This window comes from Danio rerio, chromosome 6, assembly GCF_049306965.1.
Source record: "Danio rerio strain Tuebingen ecotype United States chromosome 6, GRCz12tu, whole genome shotgun sequence".
NCBI lineage: Eukaryota > Metazoa > Chordata > Actinopteri > Cypriniformes > Danionidae > Danio > Danio rerio.
Genome location: NC_133181.1, coordinates 53,314,073 through 53,335,847, shown reverse-complemented (window position 1 = coordinate 53,335,847; position 21,775 = coordinate 53,314,073). Strand labels below are relative to the sequence as shown.

Below are 21,775 nucleotides of genomic sequence, written 5' to 3'. Positions count from 1 at the left end.
TAAAAATGTGTCTAAGACAAGAATGAGTTTTAATTTGGTTTATGTCAAACTACTGTTTTAGGTTGACTACAACAGATAGGCTATCTATATCATAATATCCAAAATCAAGTAAAATGTCTCTTACTCAGGTACTTTAAGCATGCAAAAGTCAAATTTAAGTATAGAAAATACAGTTTCCAACAACAAAATTTTGTCCTGTGAAAATGACCAGTGGGGTGGTGAGAAAAAAAGTTAATGTCAAGTTATATTTATATATAAAAGAAGTTGAACAAGTTGTCATAATATTTAGTCATAATGCATTTTTTTATACATTTCCATTAGACTTTTTTTCTAAATCTATAATTGGTGAATTGCTCACAGGTCAATCTGGACTTTGTCTAATGAAGGTGAGGTGCATCTGAAAGGAGATTGTGTCCTATGTTTACATTTCTACTTTTGTTTTGTTTTATTCTTTGTCCTATGCAATGCTGTCTTTTCCTTTCTGTATCACGATGACTTGATCTGTCAACAAATCACAGTACAAACAGGAAAATAAATAAATTAGCCATAGCTCACATCAGAACATCCCTACAGAGTACATATATATTATATTGACAACATGTAAGTCATTTGACTGTCTTATCTGTACACAATGACACAAGGACTTTTCATTCTGATGACACTGACATGTTCATTGAGAGATAAACTAAGGATTTTAAGCAAGAGACTGGCTTTTGCAGGTCATCCATGCTGTTTTGCTATTTGTATGTGCTGTTTTGAGAAACACCCATACTGTTTAGAAAATTTAAAATCTGAGAAATGTACCAAAGCGACTGAAAAATCTGTAATACAACACAAGTTAATGCAATCACGAAAAGTCTGCAAAGACAAAAGTGTGTATATTTATTTGCACATGTTCTTTTATAAAAAAAGTAGTGTATACATAATTGGGTTTTAAATTTTTTGGCTTAATATTTAATACTTTAAAACATAATAAATGTATCAAATTTTTGTATTTTTTTTCTTCTAGATGACAACCACTAAAATATCTTTCATTTTGCTATTTTTAACCCTTTAAATTACTATTTAAATTAATTTTCAACTTATTTTGTGTTTAAAAAAATCCAATCCTCTCAGATCTCTTTATTTTTATTTTTTAAACACAAAATAAGATGAAAATATAAACAAATTAGAAGTTAATAATTATTAATGTAACTAATTTCTTGTGGAAAACCTGATGTGCTCCAGCCTCACCCAGACTCGGCCTCCAGCGGCCCCCATGCTAAACTGAGTTTAAGAACCCTGCCCTACTCTTTTTTGAAGAACATCCTATGATTTTTAATTACCACAGAAAGTCAAGACCTCAGTTTAATCCAAAGATGGCGTTTACTGAGCAGCAGAGAGTCCCTTTCACTATACTTGGGCATTAGGACCAACAAAGACCGCAGGTTAAGTGCCCCTTGCTTGCCTCACTAACACCACTTCCAGCAGCAACCTAGCTTTCCCATGTGGTCTCCCATCCAAATACTGACCGGGTGCAGCCCTGTTTAGCTTTAGTGGGCAACGATGTGAGAGTTGCAGAGAGCTGGTTGCCGGCTAGCTATATATTACTCACAGTAATACAGATTTATCATTATATGAAGAGTTCAGATGCAAAAAAAACTAGCAGTCAAAATGTTGTCTGATAATTTCTTCTAAAATGAGCATTTTCCTCAGGCTCCAGTGTGTATGTTCTGCATTATCACTTTTAGGACAAATAATAAGTCATTTTCATGGTCTTTAAAATGAAATAACGCAACTTAAACAAAGAAGGCTGAGAAAATCTTACATTTTTATGGAATTTTGTGTGTTTTTTTTGCATCTGAACTCATCATATAATGATAAATCTGTATTTCTGTGAGTGATATTTGTTAGTACAGTAATAACACTGCTCAGAAATAACATTTATAACTATTCTAAGACTACATTCATTCATTTTCCTTCCACTTAGTCCCTTTATTAATCGGGGGTTGCCACAGGAGGATGAACTGCCAACTTATCCAGCACATGTTTTACACATTGGATGCCCTTCCAGCTGCAACCCATCACTGGGAAACACCCATTCACACACACACATTACAGCCAATTAAACTTACCCAACTCTCCTATAGATATACACAGTTTTTTGGACTTGTGGGGGAAACCGGAGCACCAGGAGGAAACCCACATGCAAACTCTACATAGAAATGCTAACTGTTCCAGCCGGGGCTCGAACCAGCCACCTTCTTGCTGTGAGGTGACAGCGCTACCCACTGCGCCACCGCGCCACCCCAGAATAAAATAATTAATTCAATCATTTTCTTGTCGCCGCAGCAGAATGAACCGCCAACTCATTCAGCAAGTTTTTACGCAGCGGATGCCCTTCCAGCCCCAACCCATCTCTGGGAAACATCCACACACACACACACACACTCATACACTACGGACAATTTAGCCTACCCAATTCACCTGTACCGCATGTCTTTGGACTGTGGGGAGTACCCGGAGGAAACCCACGTGAACGCAGGGAGAACATGCAAACTCCACACAGAAACGCCAACTGAGCCGAGGTTCGAACCAGCGACCCAGCAACCATCTTGCTGCGAGGCGACAGCACTACCTACTGCGCCACTGCCTCGCCATTATAAAATAATGAAAAACTATATTATAACTACATAACTATATAACATGAAGAAAAAATATTCAAAAATGTCAATTGCAGATGCAGAAGGGTTACAATTGTTCTTAAAACACTGCTTAGATGCCCAGTCTATAGACTTTGTGAGTCTAGCTGCTGGTGTTGTGAGTGGGCACATAAAGCTCAGCACAGCCTGCTAAAGAAGGTGACCTCTCTTCCCTCAGACAGACAGACAGGTGGCCACTAGAGGACGTGATGCTGAATTGATCATGCCTGCGTTGCTATGAGACGGCTCAGATGAGAGGTGGGCTCATTTTGTAATGTCAGGGAACAGCACAAGGCTGGCCAAGATTACAATGATGCTGACTCATAGATGAACCAGCAGCTCTCTTGTGTGTAGACAAATAAAACAGTATATGAAGTCACACTGTCTATTCATCTTAATAAAAGTCAAGAGGGAGTGGGCATAAATAATCCATCAAACTGATAATAATGTAAACTGATAATATTCCTTCACTGGAAATAAAACAGGTTCAAATGCTTATATATATGTGTGTTTGAATCAATTAATTAAATTGATAATTAAATAAATAAATAAATAGGTGACGCGGTGGTGCAGTGAGTAGCACAATCACCTCACAGCAAGAAGGTCGCTGGTTCGAGCCTCGGCTGGGTCAGGTGGTGTTTCTGTGTGGAGTTTGCACATTCTCCCCGTGTTTTCTCCAGGTGCTCCGGTTTCCTCCACAGTTCAAACACATGTGGTTCAGGTGAACTGGGTACGCTAAAATTGTCTGTTGTGTATGTGTGTGTGAATAAGTGTGTATGGATGTTTCCCAGAGATGGGTTGCAGCTGGAAGGGCATCCGCTGCGTAAAACATATGCTGGATAAGTTGACGGTTCATTCCACTTTGGCGACCCCAGATTAATAAAGGGACTATGCCGAATGAAGATTGAATAAATGAATAAATAAATAAATATATAATGTCACTTGGTGCATGAAATAATAGTGTAGTCAAAATAATATAAGGGGGAATGACCTTTTTATGAATAACCTGATTTTTATTAATATTTTTAAACTGTATATTAAAATGATGTAATATTAACTGACATTAATTCTAAAAAAATAAGATCTTGGCCAGTTATTTAAAATGAGTTTAATTTAATAAGAACAACATTCAACATTTTATATGCATATAACTCAACACAAAAAATGTACATTTACATATTGGGGCAATAGGGCAATGCTGCAAGCATTACCTATATTACTCCAGCTTTATTCATGATATTAAAATACAGATATATTTTTTTCTTATCAGTTTTCAGTTAACATGCCTATAGCCAGCTTATAAAAATGGATGGTTCTTTTTTCTCAAAAAAAAGGGCCTTATCGCAATCGTTTGCCTCATTTTCTATTAAATTATGAGGATCAAACACTGCATGTCAGTGTCATTTTAAACACTATTTTTAGCTTGTCGGATGGTTATCATTACACTTTTGATGCAACAAAAATGTTTCCTACACTTTTGTCAAAGTGCTTACTATACTATTTTATGTTTACAAAAATTTGTTATTATTTACAAATGTACATTATGCTATTGCAGTTTTATAAATAATGTAATGAGAAAATAATTTTAATTAAAATTTTTTAATAAAATATACTTCACTTTTTAAATGGTAATGCATTATCATCCATCATTTATAAAAAAGGAATTAGGAATCTGTTAAAACTGTTATAAATTAAAAACTGTAGACTATAGGCAAATAACAAACTAGCCAGCTCATTTCCTCAGTTAGAATATGTCCATTTTAATAATAATTAATATTTAAACTAGTCTCAAAGCCTTCTTTTATTAGTTATTTTCACAATATGTGATGGAATCTTCCGTTATTTTTTATCTACAACCCCAAAATATTTTAGACATGTTGGTTTAAAAAGCATTTATGATAATATTAATATAACTCATATCTAATGCAGCAGGGATATATATATATATATATATATATATATATATATATATATATATATATATATATATATATATATATATATATATATATATATATATATATATAATAAAGTAAAAAAAAAAAAATATATATATATATATATATATATATATAATAGAGTAAAAAAAAAAAAAAAAAAAAAAAAATATATATATATATATATATATATATATATATATATATATATATATATATATATATATATATATATATATATATATATATATATATATATATATACACACACAATACAGTAAAAGGGTGACCAGTAGCATCTCCTATATATATATAGGAGATGCTACTGGTCACCCTTTTACTCTATTGATGTGTCAAAATAATGCTATAAATAATTATTATGAGGAATGTGTTATAAGAACTGGAAATCAAATAAAATCTAAAAACGACAAGCAAAAACCTTTGAAAACATCTTATCTAAATCAGGTCTCAATACATATCTGTGAATGGCAAAAGTAGCATAGACGGAAAGGCACGAAGATTTCCGAAGTGTTGATGCTCCGCCCCTTTTTGAGTTCGTCCGCGAGCCGATCCACACAAACGAGCGCGAGGGAGAGAGAGCCAGCGGTGAATAATGTTTACCACTCACTCACTCTGTGGAATCTATCAGGAGTCGAAAGTTTAGTCAGTTTTGGCCGCATTCATTTCACCAGAAAGCCTCGTTTAAACTGCAACCGTTTAAAATCATCACAACTAAGGATTTATCAGCGGCTGGATCGACTGAATGAAACCATGAGGAATAAAAAATACGGCGGTTGTTGCGACCTAAACTAACGTGACTATCGATCTAGCAGAGCCAAGCTTTTGAAAACGCCGAGCCAGGTACTTCGACTTTTCAACGGTCGCATTTTTCTGCGGGTTTACCTGCGCTTACGTGGCACTTTTTTGACCTGGAGACTTATTATTAAAAATCACGTTTTTAGTTATTTTTATCCTCTTTTATCGTGGCGATGCGAGGTATTTTCAGAGGTTTAGTAAGTTGCGTGGCCGGGACTAGTTTGCTTGCGCCGGGCAGCCAATCAGCGGAATAACACTCACTGTTTTTGCATTAATTTATCACATTTTGCCTTATTCACACGATAACCTTCAAAAACAGATTTCCACCGCGCCCTTCAGATATTGACAGCGGTTTTCGAGGTGAGCTTTCGCAGGCAGGAGAAGTGTCAGCGCTGCGCGTGTGCTTTTGGGCTGGTAAAATGGATGCGGGAATGGAGAAGGAGTGCAGCGCTTTGGGAGGGCTCTTCCAAATCATCATGAACGACATGAAGGTGAGTCCCTCTCAAATTAAAACAACACACCCGATGCTTTGATTTTCCCCCCATCATCATGGGTGGGTTTGGAGTGTGCCTGCACAAGGGCCCAGAATAAGTTATTTTCCAGCTGTTTTGGAGGGTTGGCAACAGTTCTGTGGTTGGTTGGCCGGCTGCTGATAGATGTGAATCCAGCCGCCTCTTCAAATCACTATTTACATCTGTGTTACAGAACATCTCAGATGTAGTAGTGTTTGTCATAGTCTATATGTTTATGAAGCATGCAATACGGTTAAAAGATGAGGTTGTCGCAGCTTTTATTTTTAATGCTAAATGGGATTACTGTCACATTACGTTAAATAAAGTACAATGGTTTAACATGTCATTGACATGCACCATGGTTATCTTGAAAGAGATAACTTGCAGAAATTTGGACTATGGTGTCATGTTTTGTTTTCGTGTACCATGCAGATCCATTGATTTCCTTTGGCATGTCTCATTATTTCAATATCTGTATGACACAATGTTCTATTATCATAGAACCTTTATTAAAAACACAATTACCACAATGACAATACCCTGTTGCTGTAATGTCATCAGTACCATAGCAATACCATCATGTTTAAGTAGTACATCTAGGTATGTTATTTAGGAAAAAAGACTATTTTGTGGCTAAAAGAATATATAAATATGGCCAAGTATGTCTAAATATGTATATTGAGTATTTATAAATGAATATAGTATTCATTCAATACCATATACATAGAAATAAAGGTACAAAAGCTGTTAATAGAACGGTACACTTTTGTATTTAAAGAGTATACAGTTGAAGTCAGAGTTATTTGCCCCCCCTGTTTATTTTTTCCCCAAATTTTTGTTTTTTTCAAGACATTTCTAAACATAATTAATAACTCATTTCTAATAACTGATTAATTTTATTTTTGTCATGATGTCATTAAATAATATTTTACTAGATATTTTTCAAGACACTTCTATACAGCTTAAAGTGACATTTAAGGGCTTAACTAGGTTATTTAGGTTAAATAGGCAGGATAGGGTAATTAGGCAAGTTATTGTTTAATGGTTTGTTCTGTGAAGACAATTAAAAATATATAGATTAAAAGTGGCTAATAAGGTTGACCTTAAAATTGTAAAAAAAAAAAATTAAAAACTGCTTTTATTCCAGCCAAAGTAAAACAAATAAGACGTTTTCCAGAAGAAAAAATATTATCAGACATACTGTGAAAATTTCCTTGCTCTGTTAAACATAATTTAGGAAATATAAAAAAAAATCAAAAGCAGTTTAATAATTCTGATTTCAACTGTATATTAATACCGAGACGATCCATATTCACTTAAAGTTCTATATTAGTACCTAAAGGGTCTATATTGCACCTTAAGGTACTTATGTTGTACATAAAAGTACAAAAATGTACCTGTTGAAAGAGGACCACCTCAGTGACTGTTTCTGAGTGTGGCATATATCAGTCTATTACCTGCCCTTGTTGACAATATCAATCAGTCTGTAAAATGTGGCAGCTGAGCTTGTCATTTGTCAGAAGTTCTTGTTAACAGTCTTGTCCTGTGTTGGAGACCCTGTAATTGGTGTAGCTTCAGTGACCGTTTCAACTTCAATGGGATGTTTCCATTTTAAATGGTCTGTCTGTGTATGAGGAACTTTGCTGTCATGTTTGGACTACATTTCTTATGTGTTTTTGGTTTTTACAGATACCAGTTGTTCATTGTAATAACTCTGACTTATTGTTGGCTTATTTGAATTTGTTGAAATGATGTGCGTGCTTGCGCGTGTGTGTGTGTGTCCACAGGTGAGCAGGAAGTTTTTAACATGTGTCATATGCTGTTGTAAGCGTTGCTCAGTATGTGACTCAGGTTTTATTCATCGTATTAAAATATAGAGGGATTAAAGCTCAATTTACTATGGTACAGTCAGAATGCAAGCATATAAGTTGAATATTTTTATGTGTGTTGTTTTTTGTATGCACAGCTTCCAAAAATGCTTACGTAACAAAAAATATTTTGCCTTTTTTGCATGTTATGTGTTTAAAGGCATCTTTCGTCTACAAATTGAAAGTCAAATAACCACATTGTGAGAGTCAAAAAACACATTGGCAATGATCTTTATTATTTCTGCTTAAAATAAGAATCATTTTTCACGATTCTGTAGATGTAAAATAAAGGTTAAAATGAGTAGCCTGTTGTTATTACAATTGCTAAAACATACGGTCAAACAACAACAATAATATCAGGCCTATGTGTAGGTCTACTGTTGGTTAAAATCCTAAAGCTTGTATAGACTTGGAACGGTGGACTTGATTAGACTTTAAATTTGTCCTGGTCATTAATGCACTGTAAAGTGATTACATCAGAATACAACTATTCATAATTCTGATGTTGAATTATTATGTTTGAGACATGTGCTTGGAATCTGTCATTGACAACATTATTTGACCATTTATTCACTGGTAAAATGAAACATTTGTCATTATCAGATTCCCGCTTGCATTATATTCAACGTTGTATAGGCTAGAGTAGTTATACTGGCTCTGTTAAACATTTTTTCTCATGCACAACACTTTGTGTTCTCTCTAAAAGAAAAAACATATCAATGAATACAACAACTAAACAACAAACAACTAAAGTAAACCTCATTCGTGGGCAGGTGCGCGCGTCCTCTCCGTAGTAAACATTGTGTCAGCACATGAAGATAGAAATGACATTTTTGGCTGAATTATATATTGTATATACAATATGCTGACTCTTTCATTGCCATTTGAAGGGGTCCACGTTGCTGAGCAATATATATAAAACAACATGAAGACTTGTGAAACCATAAATGCAATATTGTGTTATTTTGCGATATGAATACAATTTTAACAGATGACTTGAATATCTCTATTTGCAAGAACTGATCACTTTAGATTGACTAGGAAGAGTCTGTATGTAAACACATCTGCATAAAATGTAATAAACACTATAAATACAGTAAAGAAATGGATACATTTGAAATAAATAGTGTTTTGCCATTTGAAATCGAACAGTATTCAGGTATAGTAATTGAATAATAAAAATAATACATTCAAATGAATCATTATTAAAATTACAAGCAGTACAGTTTCTAATGCCTGAATGTTTTTAAAATCATTATACAGTCACAGGCCTCAAAAACATATGCAAATGATGAATTATAATAAAAAATTAACATTGTATATTCTGTGACGTGACTATTGCGAATGATCAGTGTGCGATATCGATGCTGAAACAATGTATTGTGCAGCTTCACTTAACAATAGCATTGGCTGAACGGTAGCGATATTGGATTAAGATTGTGGTGGTCGATTTGAGATCACCATCTTTTTTCGATTAGTTGCGCAGCCCTACATGGAGGTTTGTAGAAGTAGTATAGTTGTGATGCAACAATTTGCCTTTCAGATTTTTTTGCATTGCTGTGGCTGTGTGGAATAAAAATACACAAAAATACTATTATAAATAATATTTACTTTCTAAACAGGCTAGTTGTTTTAATTTCATAAGATTTGAATGGATATTAATTGTGCGTCTAAGCTATTATCTTGCATTTTTATGAATCGCTAAAGATCACTATTTCAGCTAAAAATGGTCTTTAATGTTCTACTAAAGAATAAGGTCACCTACATTTAAGATGGCTTTGGGGTCAGTAAATTAACAGCAAATTGTCATTTTTGGGTGAGCAGCTCCATAAATGCTTCCCCTTTATAATGATTATGTGTCAAGAAAATGAATTTAAGGGAATTTCCATGTTTTGTTTGTGCACATTTGAGATATACTCTGAATTGCAGAAGCGAATGAATGGAACCACCGTTTTTTTGGCAGGGTCCAGCTATCCAATTTGTATGCGTGCTGTTAATGTGGAAATAGGCCACTTGACTCACAGGAAGGGGGAAGTGTGCAGGATATCCCCATGATTCTGTGTGTGTGCTCATGTGAAATTGCGTGCATGTAAAGTTATTATGATTCAGAGAAAAACAGCTGCAGGGCATAGGCTACATTTTTGACCTGTAAGTACTCAATAAATAGTTCTAACCTTTGTGTGCCCTGATGGCCAAGTGCACACCGCAGAGAAGCCAAGTCATTATATGGATGCTTTTGTCAAAATGTAAAGGTTTAGTTCGCTCAACTCACCCTCAGAACTTTTATTTTGAATTGACAGACTCTTATTTCTGAGGAGGATGTGTCGTTGGTTCTACATTTTAATAGTGATCCAAGCACTTAATATACACTGAATCAAATAATACAAAGTGCTTAGTAGGGCTGCAGGATATGGAAACATATGAGATGTTGTTGAATATAGTGATTAAAGATATTTCTTTCAATATAACGTTTTCTTAAAAAATCTATTTTGTATTAGCTGTTTTTAAATCATTTATTTATTTAATGATATTGAAACAAACATGTGAAATATCTTTTTCTGATTTAATTATTCTAATTCAAACTAAAAAACTGCCAAGGTGCAAACTCTTAAGACATTAAAACAATATGAAATGATTTAAAACCTCAGCACATATTGTGAATCTGATTGGCTGTTGTCATTTTGTCTCATCTCCTGCCATTAATGTTTATTTTCAGCTCTGTTTAACCTTGGGAAGCTATAGCCAATAGCAGAACATCAACAGCAATCTGATTAGTCAAATTTAGATAACCAGCACATAAAATAAGTGTAATTTATCACGTCCGTGATATGTATATTGCATATACTGTTGTAAGGATAACAAAAATTTTGCTAAATATTGTGCAGCCCTAGTCCATAGCATATATGCTGTAGGGTTGGGCCGATAGACGATGCCATCGTCTATCACCGATGGCCAATAGACAACATGACTATGAGCCAGCATCGCTGATGCTCCACCCATCCCCTTCGCAAACCTGCTCGCGAAAAATACACACTTAGGCCCTGGTTACACTAAAACGTCTTAGGGTTAAAATGGAACAGAAATCGCGCATCTCCCTCCCGGTCCTTAAATAAGTCATGCACCCTTATCACCCCCGGATCCGTCCTCGCTCTTCAGACACGTCACGCGACTCCACCCCCTCACCCCCCGCTCGCTATTCACATGATGACGATGTCATTGTCCATCGCGATGTTTCACATTAGACATCGTACGATGCCAAATTGGTCGACATCGCCCAACCCTAATATGCTGATAGCTACTAAGGGTGCTTTTACACTCGCACTTTTGGTCCACACCCGGATTTGTTTGATGTCAGAGTATATGGTATGTTGAGCTAGTGTGAACGTTGTCTTCTGATCTCAGGTACGCACCTGTGAACCATAATAGAGTCCATCTGAAAGAGGTGGTCTGGGGTAAGGTTCGGGCGAACTCTGGTACAGTTCCCTTCTGATATGAATGCAATTGTACTAAATAACAGAAGTGAACCGCCAATTGTCCAACAAATTTTAATTTTCATAACGTTCATTCATGTGTGTATGTCTGTGTATCACTTACCTTGGTGACAAGCGGGACTGACCTAATGCAAACAGTAATAATATATGCTTGTCTCCACCAAAAACGACTTCTGCAGACATAACGTGATGTTCTGAACGTTTTTATTACTATTTGTGGCAATTGGATGCAAGTGGCTCTCTGTATTTTGGTTTGGATAACAAAACCAAAAGTTTCAGTAAAAGCAAAACGACCATGATATGCGTACGTCTCCGTTTGGGCACTTTGCTTTCGTGGCCGTCTCCTAGCAACAGCTGTACACAAAACAGCAGCTTGATGACGCAAGCATACCGGGGTTCAGAAGGAAAAAAAGATAATGGCTGCGTCCGAAACCGCCTACTACTCAGTAGGTACTGCATTTTAATGTAAACGTACTACTCGGCCGTTAAAAAGTATGTTCTATACAGTATGAATGTGAAAGTATGAATGGAATTCGGATGTACTACATCTGCCATTTTTTTATGATCACATGACCTACCTGCGTCAATTGCATTGCTTTACTCCCATCAAAGAGCTTAGAATGACCAAGAGGCGACACTCTAGTGTAATTTTGGAAACAGCCACTAGAGGGTGTGGCGGCCATTTTGGAATGAAAACTCAAATAGAACAACAGCATATTATAAGTCTGTAAAATAAACTAATAAAAGTGCTGATGATGATGATAAATGTTGTTTTGTCATCTTTCAGGTTGTATCTCGGCTTTAATGTGCTTTTTAAATAAATTAATAAAAAACAAGGCAGCTGCTTACCATCGCGACAGTAATGAGATTCAATGGACGGCCGATCACTTTCACTCCAAAATGGTGGAATCCGGGGCTGTTGCTGGGCGCTGCTGTTGCAATGGAACGTTCTATTGAGTGTCGCCTTTTGTTCATTCTAAGCTCTTTTTGCTCATTCATTAATTCGCTCGCGGGGCATCATGGGATAGCGCAGCCTGCATGGGATGCGCACTCTTGAATCTTGCCGGAAGTAGTAAGTCATCCGGGTACTTCTCGCATACTGATTTTCGAATTCTATGAATTCGGACATAATACTCGGCTTGCATACTGATTTTAGCGTACTATATAGTATGGAAATATGCTGTTTCGGACGCAGCATATATAAACACAAACCAGCCGAGGGGGCACTATCGAACTTGGGTCTTCAGACCAGTCATTCGAACAAAGTGTGAAAGCACCCTTAAATTAGCAGATAAGCTGCTTTTCCTAAGTTCCAGACATTAGTTATACAGTCACACCTGTTCATTAGTTCATTCATACTACTGAAGTACATGATTTTGGATGGACCAAATGTTTATATGCATGCTATCTTCATACTCCCAGTGTTTCACCTAAGGTTTGACAGTAATGCATGTAAAGTATCTTACTAGATGCTGCTTGCTTATACTGACAGCTTTTAATTGAGTATAGTCAAAGACAAATGTCATGATGGTAAATAAAGTTAAGGTGTCCAGGTTAAAGTTTATTTAAATTATTTGATACTGTTCTAACACATTACTGTGTAGTTTTCTGAAATCATAAATAAACATATCGAATGCATGAATGTTTAATGTGTGCTTGTATAGATTAGTAATGGGTGATGTGAGCTTCCTGGACCTCTATGGATATTTTTGCTGCTAAGCTTGACATTTATGGATTGAAGCAAGTGTTTTCTGGAATGTGCATTACTTAACTTTTCCCTTCACACCGTTGAAAAATGTGTTTTTCTTCTTGGAGCCCAGAGCAGTCTGCTTCTCAGTGACATCAAGCGTTAGAGCTCTTCTGCTCTAATATTTTCTTTTTTTTTTTGTTTACCAAAACAGTGACAAGGTCTGTTAGCAATGACTTGTTCAAAGTGATACATCACCTCAAAAATGATAATTCTGTCATTATTTACACTCCTTCATGACGTTGCATACCTGTAGAAGTAGGGTTGTTGTTATGATAAAGCTTTTATAATTGTTATGGAACAGTGATTTATTTTGGTCCTTGAACTTGCCTGTAAAAGATTCCTTCGCCCGGTACAATGCATTCATTTCTGGACTGGCATGCTTGTAGATATCATTGGACACCTCCATTTATTTTGAGAGACAGAAAGCACAACACAATTCCATCCACACCTGCAAAAATACTGTGAAAGATTGGTTCCTATCATAATACACAGACTGGGGTGTAGGGTTGTATCTTGGGTTCACAAGGTCTCAATAAGCTAGACAGAGGGAACAGGAGGACAGCAGGTAACCTGAGAGTTTTCCCCTTCTCCTGCACTGTCTTCAATATGTATTTTAAGGCACTGAACTGGGTTCAGATGATCTGACCTTCTAGAGATGTGTGCTGTAATGGTTTTTCCACCAAGTATACAACATCAATTATTTGTATTTGCTGGAAGTGTAATAGATCACAGTTGATCATAATAAATATGATCCATTAATCATAGTTTTGGATGCATGATGTGATCTGGGGATTAATTGAAAACATTTTTGTAGCTCGTCTCGTCATATATCTGGTGTTCTCATGTGACAGGTCAAAATACCCCAATCAAGGTTAATTGTTGATAAAGAGGAATAGTGTATCAGTATATTGTGTCTGGGGATTCGCTCTGCAAGTAGCCGCGTTTGTTAATCAAACAAAAGAAGTTAAAGCACTCATTTGATTTCATAATTAAAAAACAAAGCAGTTTTTTCTAACCTATTGACTCCCTCAAGTTTTTTTTAGTTTTTTGACTGATCCAAAAAATTAACCTGCTCTGGACTCCAAACAATGAAATAAAAATACTTTTGATCTGTTGCACTCAGTTTTCACAGCAAAGTTCATTAGGATCAACTGAGGCATCTGCATTATCTGGCAAAATGTTCTGCAATCAGGAAGAAAGTGACGCCATGGATTGAATCGGTCACATGTAAACGAATTACAGTCTATTTTGTTCACTATATTTGGGATAAAATAAAAACAAATATATATGTATGTATCATACTATTCATAGAAATTATGTTAATATAGCAAATAGGGCTGGGTATCATTCAAAAATATTGATGTAATATTTTTACTACTTTTTGACTATGATATGGGTTCTTCAATGATGCCAATTTTTATCAAATTTGTTTTAACAAAAATAAATTATACATTTCTTTCTTTTTTTTTTTTTGTTTAAGTCAATGTATTTTTAACCATTCTATTCTTGTTTCCTGAGGCAATGCAGAAAGGATTAAAAAGCAAAAGGAAACCAAATTTACATAATAAAACTTTCCAAATAAGTTTAAATTGATTTCAATTAATATGGACTGTTTCATGTGGTTCACTGCTTCATGCCTAAAGGTATAGTTCACCCAAAACCAAACATTTTGTCATTATTTACTCACCCATAACTTGTTCTAAACCAGTTTGACTTACTGTTTTCTGTTGAACAAAAGATGTTTTGAAGAAAGCTTGAAACTGAAACCATTGATTTCCATAGTATTTCTGTTTTGTAGTATGGATGTCAGTAGGTACCAGTTTTTAACTTCCTTCAAAATATTTTCTTTGGAGTTCAACAGAATCAAGAAACTCAAAGTTTTTGAATCTCTTGAGGGTGAGAGTTTAATTATTTGGGGTGAATTATTCCTTTTAAAGGACAGACAAGCCTGCTATCCCAGAAGACTTTTGATTAGTCACAGCTGACCTAATGAAATGTGGATGTAGCCAATCACATTTGAGGTTACAGTTAAAAATAGTAAGTCCAGTCACACAACTGGCAAATACAAATTGTGAAAAAACAAAACAAAAGCAAAAACAGCGGGTCATATCGAGAACAGATTTGGTTTGTATGTAGGTAGATTGGTTCTTCTCTCATGGAAGTAATTCATCTCGTGTTTCAGGATCAAAAGGGTGATTAGTTCTTTTTGACAGATTTGCCATCATACTTGGTTCACTAACACTGACAAGATCAATCCATTTCAGGTATAGTATCGGAATTTGTTACTGAATGACTAGATTTTTTTTTTTTAGTTTTTCAATGGCATCAAAGCAATTCGGTCAGTGCCTATAAAAAATGTCACACTGGATAGCCCTTATTGCTGATTGTCTAGATCAGTTGTTCTCAAACTGTGGTACGTGTACCAGTGGTACACAGGCTTCCTTCTAGTGGTACGTGGAGGAATGAAGTATGTCATTTACATGCTACACACATTTCAAAATGTATCAAAAATTATGTATATAACATGTCATATATGACATATAGCCTATATTTCTGAGGTAATCTGCCACTTTTTTTAACTGCAAAGTTGTAGCTGCTTTACTGGGCCTATTACGCTACTGTATTTCAATACTGCTCGTTTTAGTAGTACTTGGAGAGACAATTTTTTTTTTTTGAGGTGGTACTTGATGAAAAAAGTTTGAGAACCACTGGTCTAGATCATAGATATTTACATTAGATGTCACCTACCCTTTTGTTGACTATCAGAAGATGGATCCGCCATTTTGGTACAGGGTAGCGCTTCTTTGAAATGAATGTGGGACCAAGGTGCAGTGGAGAACTGGCCATCCTGAGCCATAGAGATATACATATATCTATGATCGGGTGTTTTCCCGCTGGTCAGAATGCAAATATGTTTTTAAATGACGAAAATTAGAACTTTACATCACTTTTCTACATCGATGGATAAGTGACCTCACTATGCAGCGTTTGTTAATTTATGCAGCGCAAAACTCCAGCATCTTTAGATTGGCTTTAGTCTTGACCAGGTTCAATTGAATGACTTGTCCTGGGAGCAGTGTACAAATATGGCGTCTGTGTTGATGCATGCTCAGGGTCCAATATCTACTGTATATATCTATAGTGTAAATTAGCAAAACATCTGAAATAAATATTTATCAATTTACAAGGTGTTTTACTTGACAAAAAGAAAAGACAGTTTTAGACTGTGTTTCAGTTGCAGAGTTTGAAATCATGACATATAAGAGTTAGGGTGCTTTCACACCTGTCAATCGATTCAGTTGTTCCGAAACAGAGATTACAATTGTTACATTGTTGCTCTTTGCTCTTGGAGCGGTTCGCTTTCACGCTGCAAAGTTTCTAATCGGACAAAAAGAGCTAAAACAAGTCACGTGCGAGTAAACTCTCCTCACATTGGTCAGAGTGTCAGGGTTTATTTTGCAGCGTCCTGCTCAGCTGTCAGGAGAGGTGGTGGTTTGGTGGTGATTGACAGGGTGCGCGGGCGACGTGTCTGAGGAGAGATGCGGTGGGGAGGGGTGAGAAGGGTGTGCGACGATGCCTATTTGAGGACCGGGAGGGAGACGCGAGATTACCAGGAGATCATCACTCGTTTGCGGGCATCCGGAGGCTCGCGAAACTTCCCGCCCTACTCATAATTCTCTCTTCATATAGCCGTATGCCTATTACATATCCATAAAACACAGTGATATAACAGCGCTCGGATCGGATCGCTTTCTCACTGCTATCGAACCGCTCCAGGGTTCGTTTCAATCGAGCCGAGACCACCTCATTCAAGCGATCTCGGAGCAATTACTTTGGCGCGGAACAGAGCGCGATTGCCCTGTTCACATATGCCAAACGAACCGCGCTAACTGGGCAAACGAGACACGTTTCGAAACAAAAGTGTTGGTGTGAAAGCACCCTTAGTGAGCTAATTAGTGTTCTATTCCTTTGCTCAACCTTGCTTCATGTGCTTTAGACATTGATGATATATCATCCAGCTATTTGTGGAAACACTGACTGTTATTATTGCCAGGTGCATGATAAAACAGGTGGAAAATCAAGTAAGAAATATTTAGTAACCCAAAAGTCCTAGCAACCACTGTTGTGCAGTTATTTTGTGCCCCTCCCCCTCAACCACCCAGCGTTTTGTCCTGCTGGACTCTAATCATTAAAAGGCTTCAACACTTTTCGTTGACATCAGCCAGGCTGCTTAAGATGTATTGGAGAAGCTAATGATTTCTGTCCTCCCTGTCTGGGATGACGCCAGTCTACAGCTGAGGAGCTGCCTGCCTGTGCACATTCCTGCTTCAGGACGTCCCCCTTCCCCCTCTCTACCGTCCCACAATCCCTCCGCACTGACTGCGCCATGCACAGGCCTGCCACTGAATCACCTCCAAAACGCAACCTGCTTAAGACTCGCCGGACACTAGTACGTCTGGTTCACGTGCACGCACACATACTTGATACACCCTGTCTTACAGCTAAAACGGACACACCCTCATATGTACAGGTGCCTATTACTGACATGCAAAGCTTGTGCTAATGAGAGACTTTACGGCTCAGGCAGTTTAGAGTGCTTTATGATATTCAGTAGTGGTTAAACCGTTTTGGCTTTTCAGTGGATGATTACGATGTTAAAGAGCAGGGTGGCCAATCCGAGTAGTGTACTCTTAAATGTATGGTTACTTTAAATGAATTTTAAATAGTATGAATGCTGTTGTTTACATAAGAAAACATTTAACCATCCACTGCACGGTGTAACCATATGGTAACATGATACTTATGTTCATTTTCCTGCCACTGTTTCTTTAAAACCAACATTATTTTTTTTGTTGGAAAGAGAAGACCTTAAAGTAGCCAATGATGTGTTTTGGTTAAGTAACATGACATGCTGTGTTTTTCTGTGGCGTGATTTTTGACAGACTGCCGTTTATTGTGAGTAGTTGCTGAATGCACATGTAAACGTCAATAAAAACAAATGATCAAGTTATGTGAGATCCACAAAAGAAATCTGAAACATCATCTCCAGGACGTTATAATGACATATTCACAACTCAATTTTTTTAATCGAATTAGTTGTTTTTTTAAATCAATCCAAATGGCAACAATGTGTCATAGTGGAGCATGCAATATTGCAATGGGTTAGCTAGCTAGCTAGCAAGGTCAGCTGTGAACTTTTAAGTTGTAACAATAACAACATGAAAACTAGGAATATAATGTTAATTAGTCATATTCTAATGGCATTTGCATTATAGATAAAATCTAGTTTTAATGGCAATACTACTTTTGAATATATGAATACAGGGAACAGTGTATTAGCGAGCACCACCATTTACTATTGTAAGTAATAGAAGAAAAGGACAGAACTAGCTCTTCCTGCAGATGAAAGTAAGGGTGAGATGGGTTTTAGTGACCATGAGAATGATGCAGACTGGACATTTGATAGAGACAGTTCTGGTAAGTTAGCTCAAAGGCAGATAAGACAGGTGTAGTATAGTATTTAGCATATAGGTTATGGACAGTTTTTACCATAGCTGATGTGGAAAAATAAAACTAGTATTTTGGTAGCTCGGAAGGTGGATCATTTAGGTACTGTTAGTTCACAGTTCTCCTAATTAAAACAAACTTTTGGTTTATTAGCAATCTATATGCATTGTACATAAAAAACATGAAATTACACCTTGATTTATTTACATTAATTTATTCATTATGAAAGCTATTTTAACCTCTAGTAAGCAGCAGCAATTAGTTATGAGTGAAATATTAAATTTAACTTATTTTTTTATATAACTGCATTTATTAATTATGTTAAATAAATGTTAATCTTTTCACCAATTGTCTGTTTGTCTTCCATCTAATGTAATGTAGGCTACGTGTATTATATCAGCCAATCAATATGACTGTTAATAAGTGTTTCTGCCTGCCTGCTACAAACACCGATACAATGTTGTTCCATTTATTTCTACATCACCATAAATATCATTATTGCAAATATTCTTGAAATATTAAGACATATTTTGAAGTGATATCACCCAAACCTAGCTTGGTTATGTACAGTTTTTGCCATAGCTGATGTGGAAAAATAAAACTAGTATTTTGGTAGCTCGGAAGGTGGATCATTAAGGCGCTGTTAGTTTACAGTGCCATGCAATGTCTCCCTTGAGTCCTTGTTATAGATGGGGGATGTTTTTAAAACCATTTATTATTAATCAAAGAAACCATCTGCGAGAGACGCCATTTTTTTTCCTATTTGAAATGCACTGGCTGATCGTCATTGCACACGCAGCCGGGTGTACTATAAATGTGTGTGTTTTGTCACTTGATACAGTGGACCGACAGGTTTTCTGTCCTCTTCTCGTCCTCCGCGCTCTGTGTCACCACCTCTTTACCACAGCAACAGGCTAAGATGAGAAGGATCGAAGACAGGAACTGATAATATATTCTTTCATGCGGCTGAAAACAAAACTCTGGGGGTTTACTTCACAGGAGAGCTCTTTTTCCTGAGAGACCAGAGAAAAAAAGAAGGAAATGGTTCACAGCACAGATTTGCTAGTAGTGTTCTTGTGGGTGGATCGTCCTTTAAAGTTTCTGACAGACTCAGGAAAGCCCTGGAGGCATGTGTACAAAATCATGGTCACTTGTTTCCTACGAGATGCATACAGTGAGATAACCTTGCGTTCTGTAATTATGGCAGGGCTCGAAATTAACTTTTTTACTTGGTAGCACCGGTGCTCCCAACTTCAAATATTTAGGAGCACCAAAAAAATTTTAGGAGCACCAGAAAAAATTTAGGAGCACCCACCAAAAATGAATGAGCACCGCTGAAAATAGTTTTTTAAGGGATTTATTGTATTTTAAAACAACATCAATAAGACTGACTAATAATTAGGCTATAGAATATTAGTGATGATGAAAATGACAATAATAGTAACAATGAATTACATTTTTCATTATGATGCTGCCTTGAATGTGCATGAATGTAGGTTATCTGCTATAAAAAGTCGTATAGTTTGCATCAAACAAAAATGAAGCATTGCAGTAAGAAATATTTATTTTGTACTGCTGTTTATATATGCATGTCAATTTAATAAATAATATTTCTGCTACAAAACAAACAATAGATTATAATAAATCATTCAATTCAATGATGAAAGCTGCAAAGCAGTCATTGGTAAATAAATAAAAAAATAATATACACCTCAAAAAAGAATAGACAAAAGAAAAGTAAGTAAAGTCTCACTTCTATCACTCTTTTTAAAAGTTTTGGTTTCAGTTTGTGTCAATTTAAAGGTTCAGTCTGAGATGATCTTCATTTTTCTGTGTTAGTGGAAAAGCTGGCGATTCAGCCGACCCAATTTATGAGCAGGCAGAGCAGGATTCTTGCGATGACAACCGGCGCAATACCGCTCTTTGTTATGAGCCGCAGTTTCAGTGTAAACTTGGTAAAGGCGAGCTTCTTTGGCGATGATATGTACAGTATTAGATTTGACTTTTAGCGGACATTTGCACTGAACACGCAGTGATTGAAACGCATCGAGATTCGGGCGCTTTCTCTGAAAAGCAAGTACTCGATTGATCTCAGCTGGCGGATCATTATTCACCACGTGACGTGTCATGATCGCTCTCATCTGCGCCTCAATTTTAGGTGGGGTTTGCAAACCTGTGTGCTTTAAGTTTTTACTCTTCAGCCGTTTGCATTTCCCGTGGTCATAAAAGCTCCAACTCCCTGTCATCTGACAGCGGTATACCGTGAGTGAATGACAGCTAATATGAACCAATATAGCGGCAGGGAAGAGCGATTTCAGCACGTTTTTACAAAAAATCAAAACAGGTCGCACTACAACCATTATCTGCAGTCGCACTAATGCTCCCAAATATATTATGAGGTCGCATAGATTTATTTTCGGGCGCATATGCGACAAATGGTCGCAATTTCGAGCCCTGTATGGCCACCGGAAGAAGCTACTATGTAAAGCTTAGGCTGGTTATCAATTCACATTTATCTACCATCCACTAAACATTTTTGTTTGTGAATATCATGTTTTCAGTCTAAAAGACATTTGACTATTTCTAAAATTGCTTTCACGTTGGATTAGCATTAACACACTATTTGTTTTGAGTGTTAGCATCAGGGCTGCACAATATATCATTACGCTATCGTTATATTAATAATAGTACATTCAATATATCACAGGCTTGTGTGACCAATTATATTTATTTTATGCATTGAATGTTTATCTAAATTTGACCAATCGGATGGGACCTTATCTTTATCCCCACCTCCTTAGTAGTTGCTGTTCTGCGATTGGCTGGAGCCACTCAAAGGTGAAACCCAAAGCTGAACATAAATACTAATGGTGGGTGTCAAGACGAGAGAAAGTTAACAACAGTCAATCAGATTCAGAATATCTGCTGAGGTTTTCGCTCATTTCGCGTTGTTTTAAAGACCAAATCTTTGCACATTGACAGTTTTTTTTTGTCTGAATTAGAATTAATTAGATCTTAATTTTAATATCATTTAATAAATGAATGATTTAATAGCAGCTAATAAAAATAGTATTTTCTAAGGAAATGTTATATAGCAATACTCAACAACAACATTGTATTTCACATATTTTTTCAGTATTGTGCTGTAGGGTTGGGCCGATAGACGATGCCATCGTCCATCGCTGATGGCCAATAGACAACACGATGCTGAG

The 21,775-nt window shown here is 36.3% G+C and overlaps 1 protein-coding gene across 6 annotated transcripts in view; it reads left to right on the top strand.

Annotated features, from left to right (window-relative positions):
• The first annotated feature begins 5,223 nt into the window (after nt 1–5,223).
• mtss1 (MTSS I-BAR domain containing 1) overlaps nt 5,224–21,775 on the top strand; it is a 104,924-nt gene continuing 88,372 nt past the window's right edge. For 3 of the 6 annotated variants that reach the window (XM_068221742.1, XM_073953048.1, XM_068221739.1), the window contains exons 1-2: nt 5,224–5,479; nt 5,754–5,925. In XM_068221742.1, the coding sequence (XP_068077843.1) occupies nt 5,854–5,925 (72 nt within the window). In that variant the 5' untranslated portion in view covers nt 5,224–5,479; nt 5,754–5,853. Of the gene's footprint in view, nt 5,926–21,775 lie in introns of all 6 variants that reach the window. The other 3 variants (XM_068221740.1, XM_009302696.4, NM_001123252.1) reach the window with 2 other exon arrangements.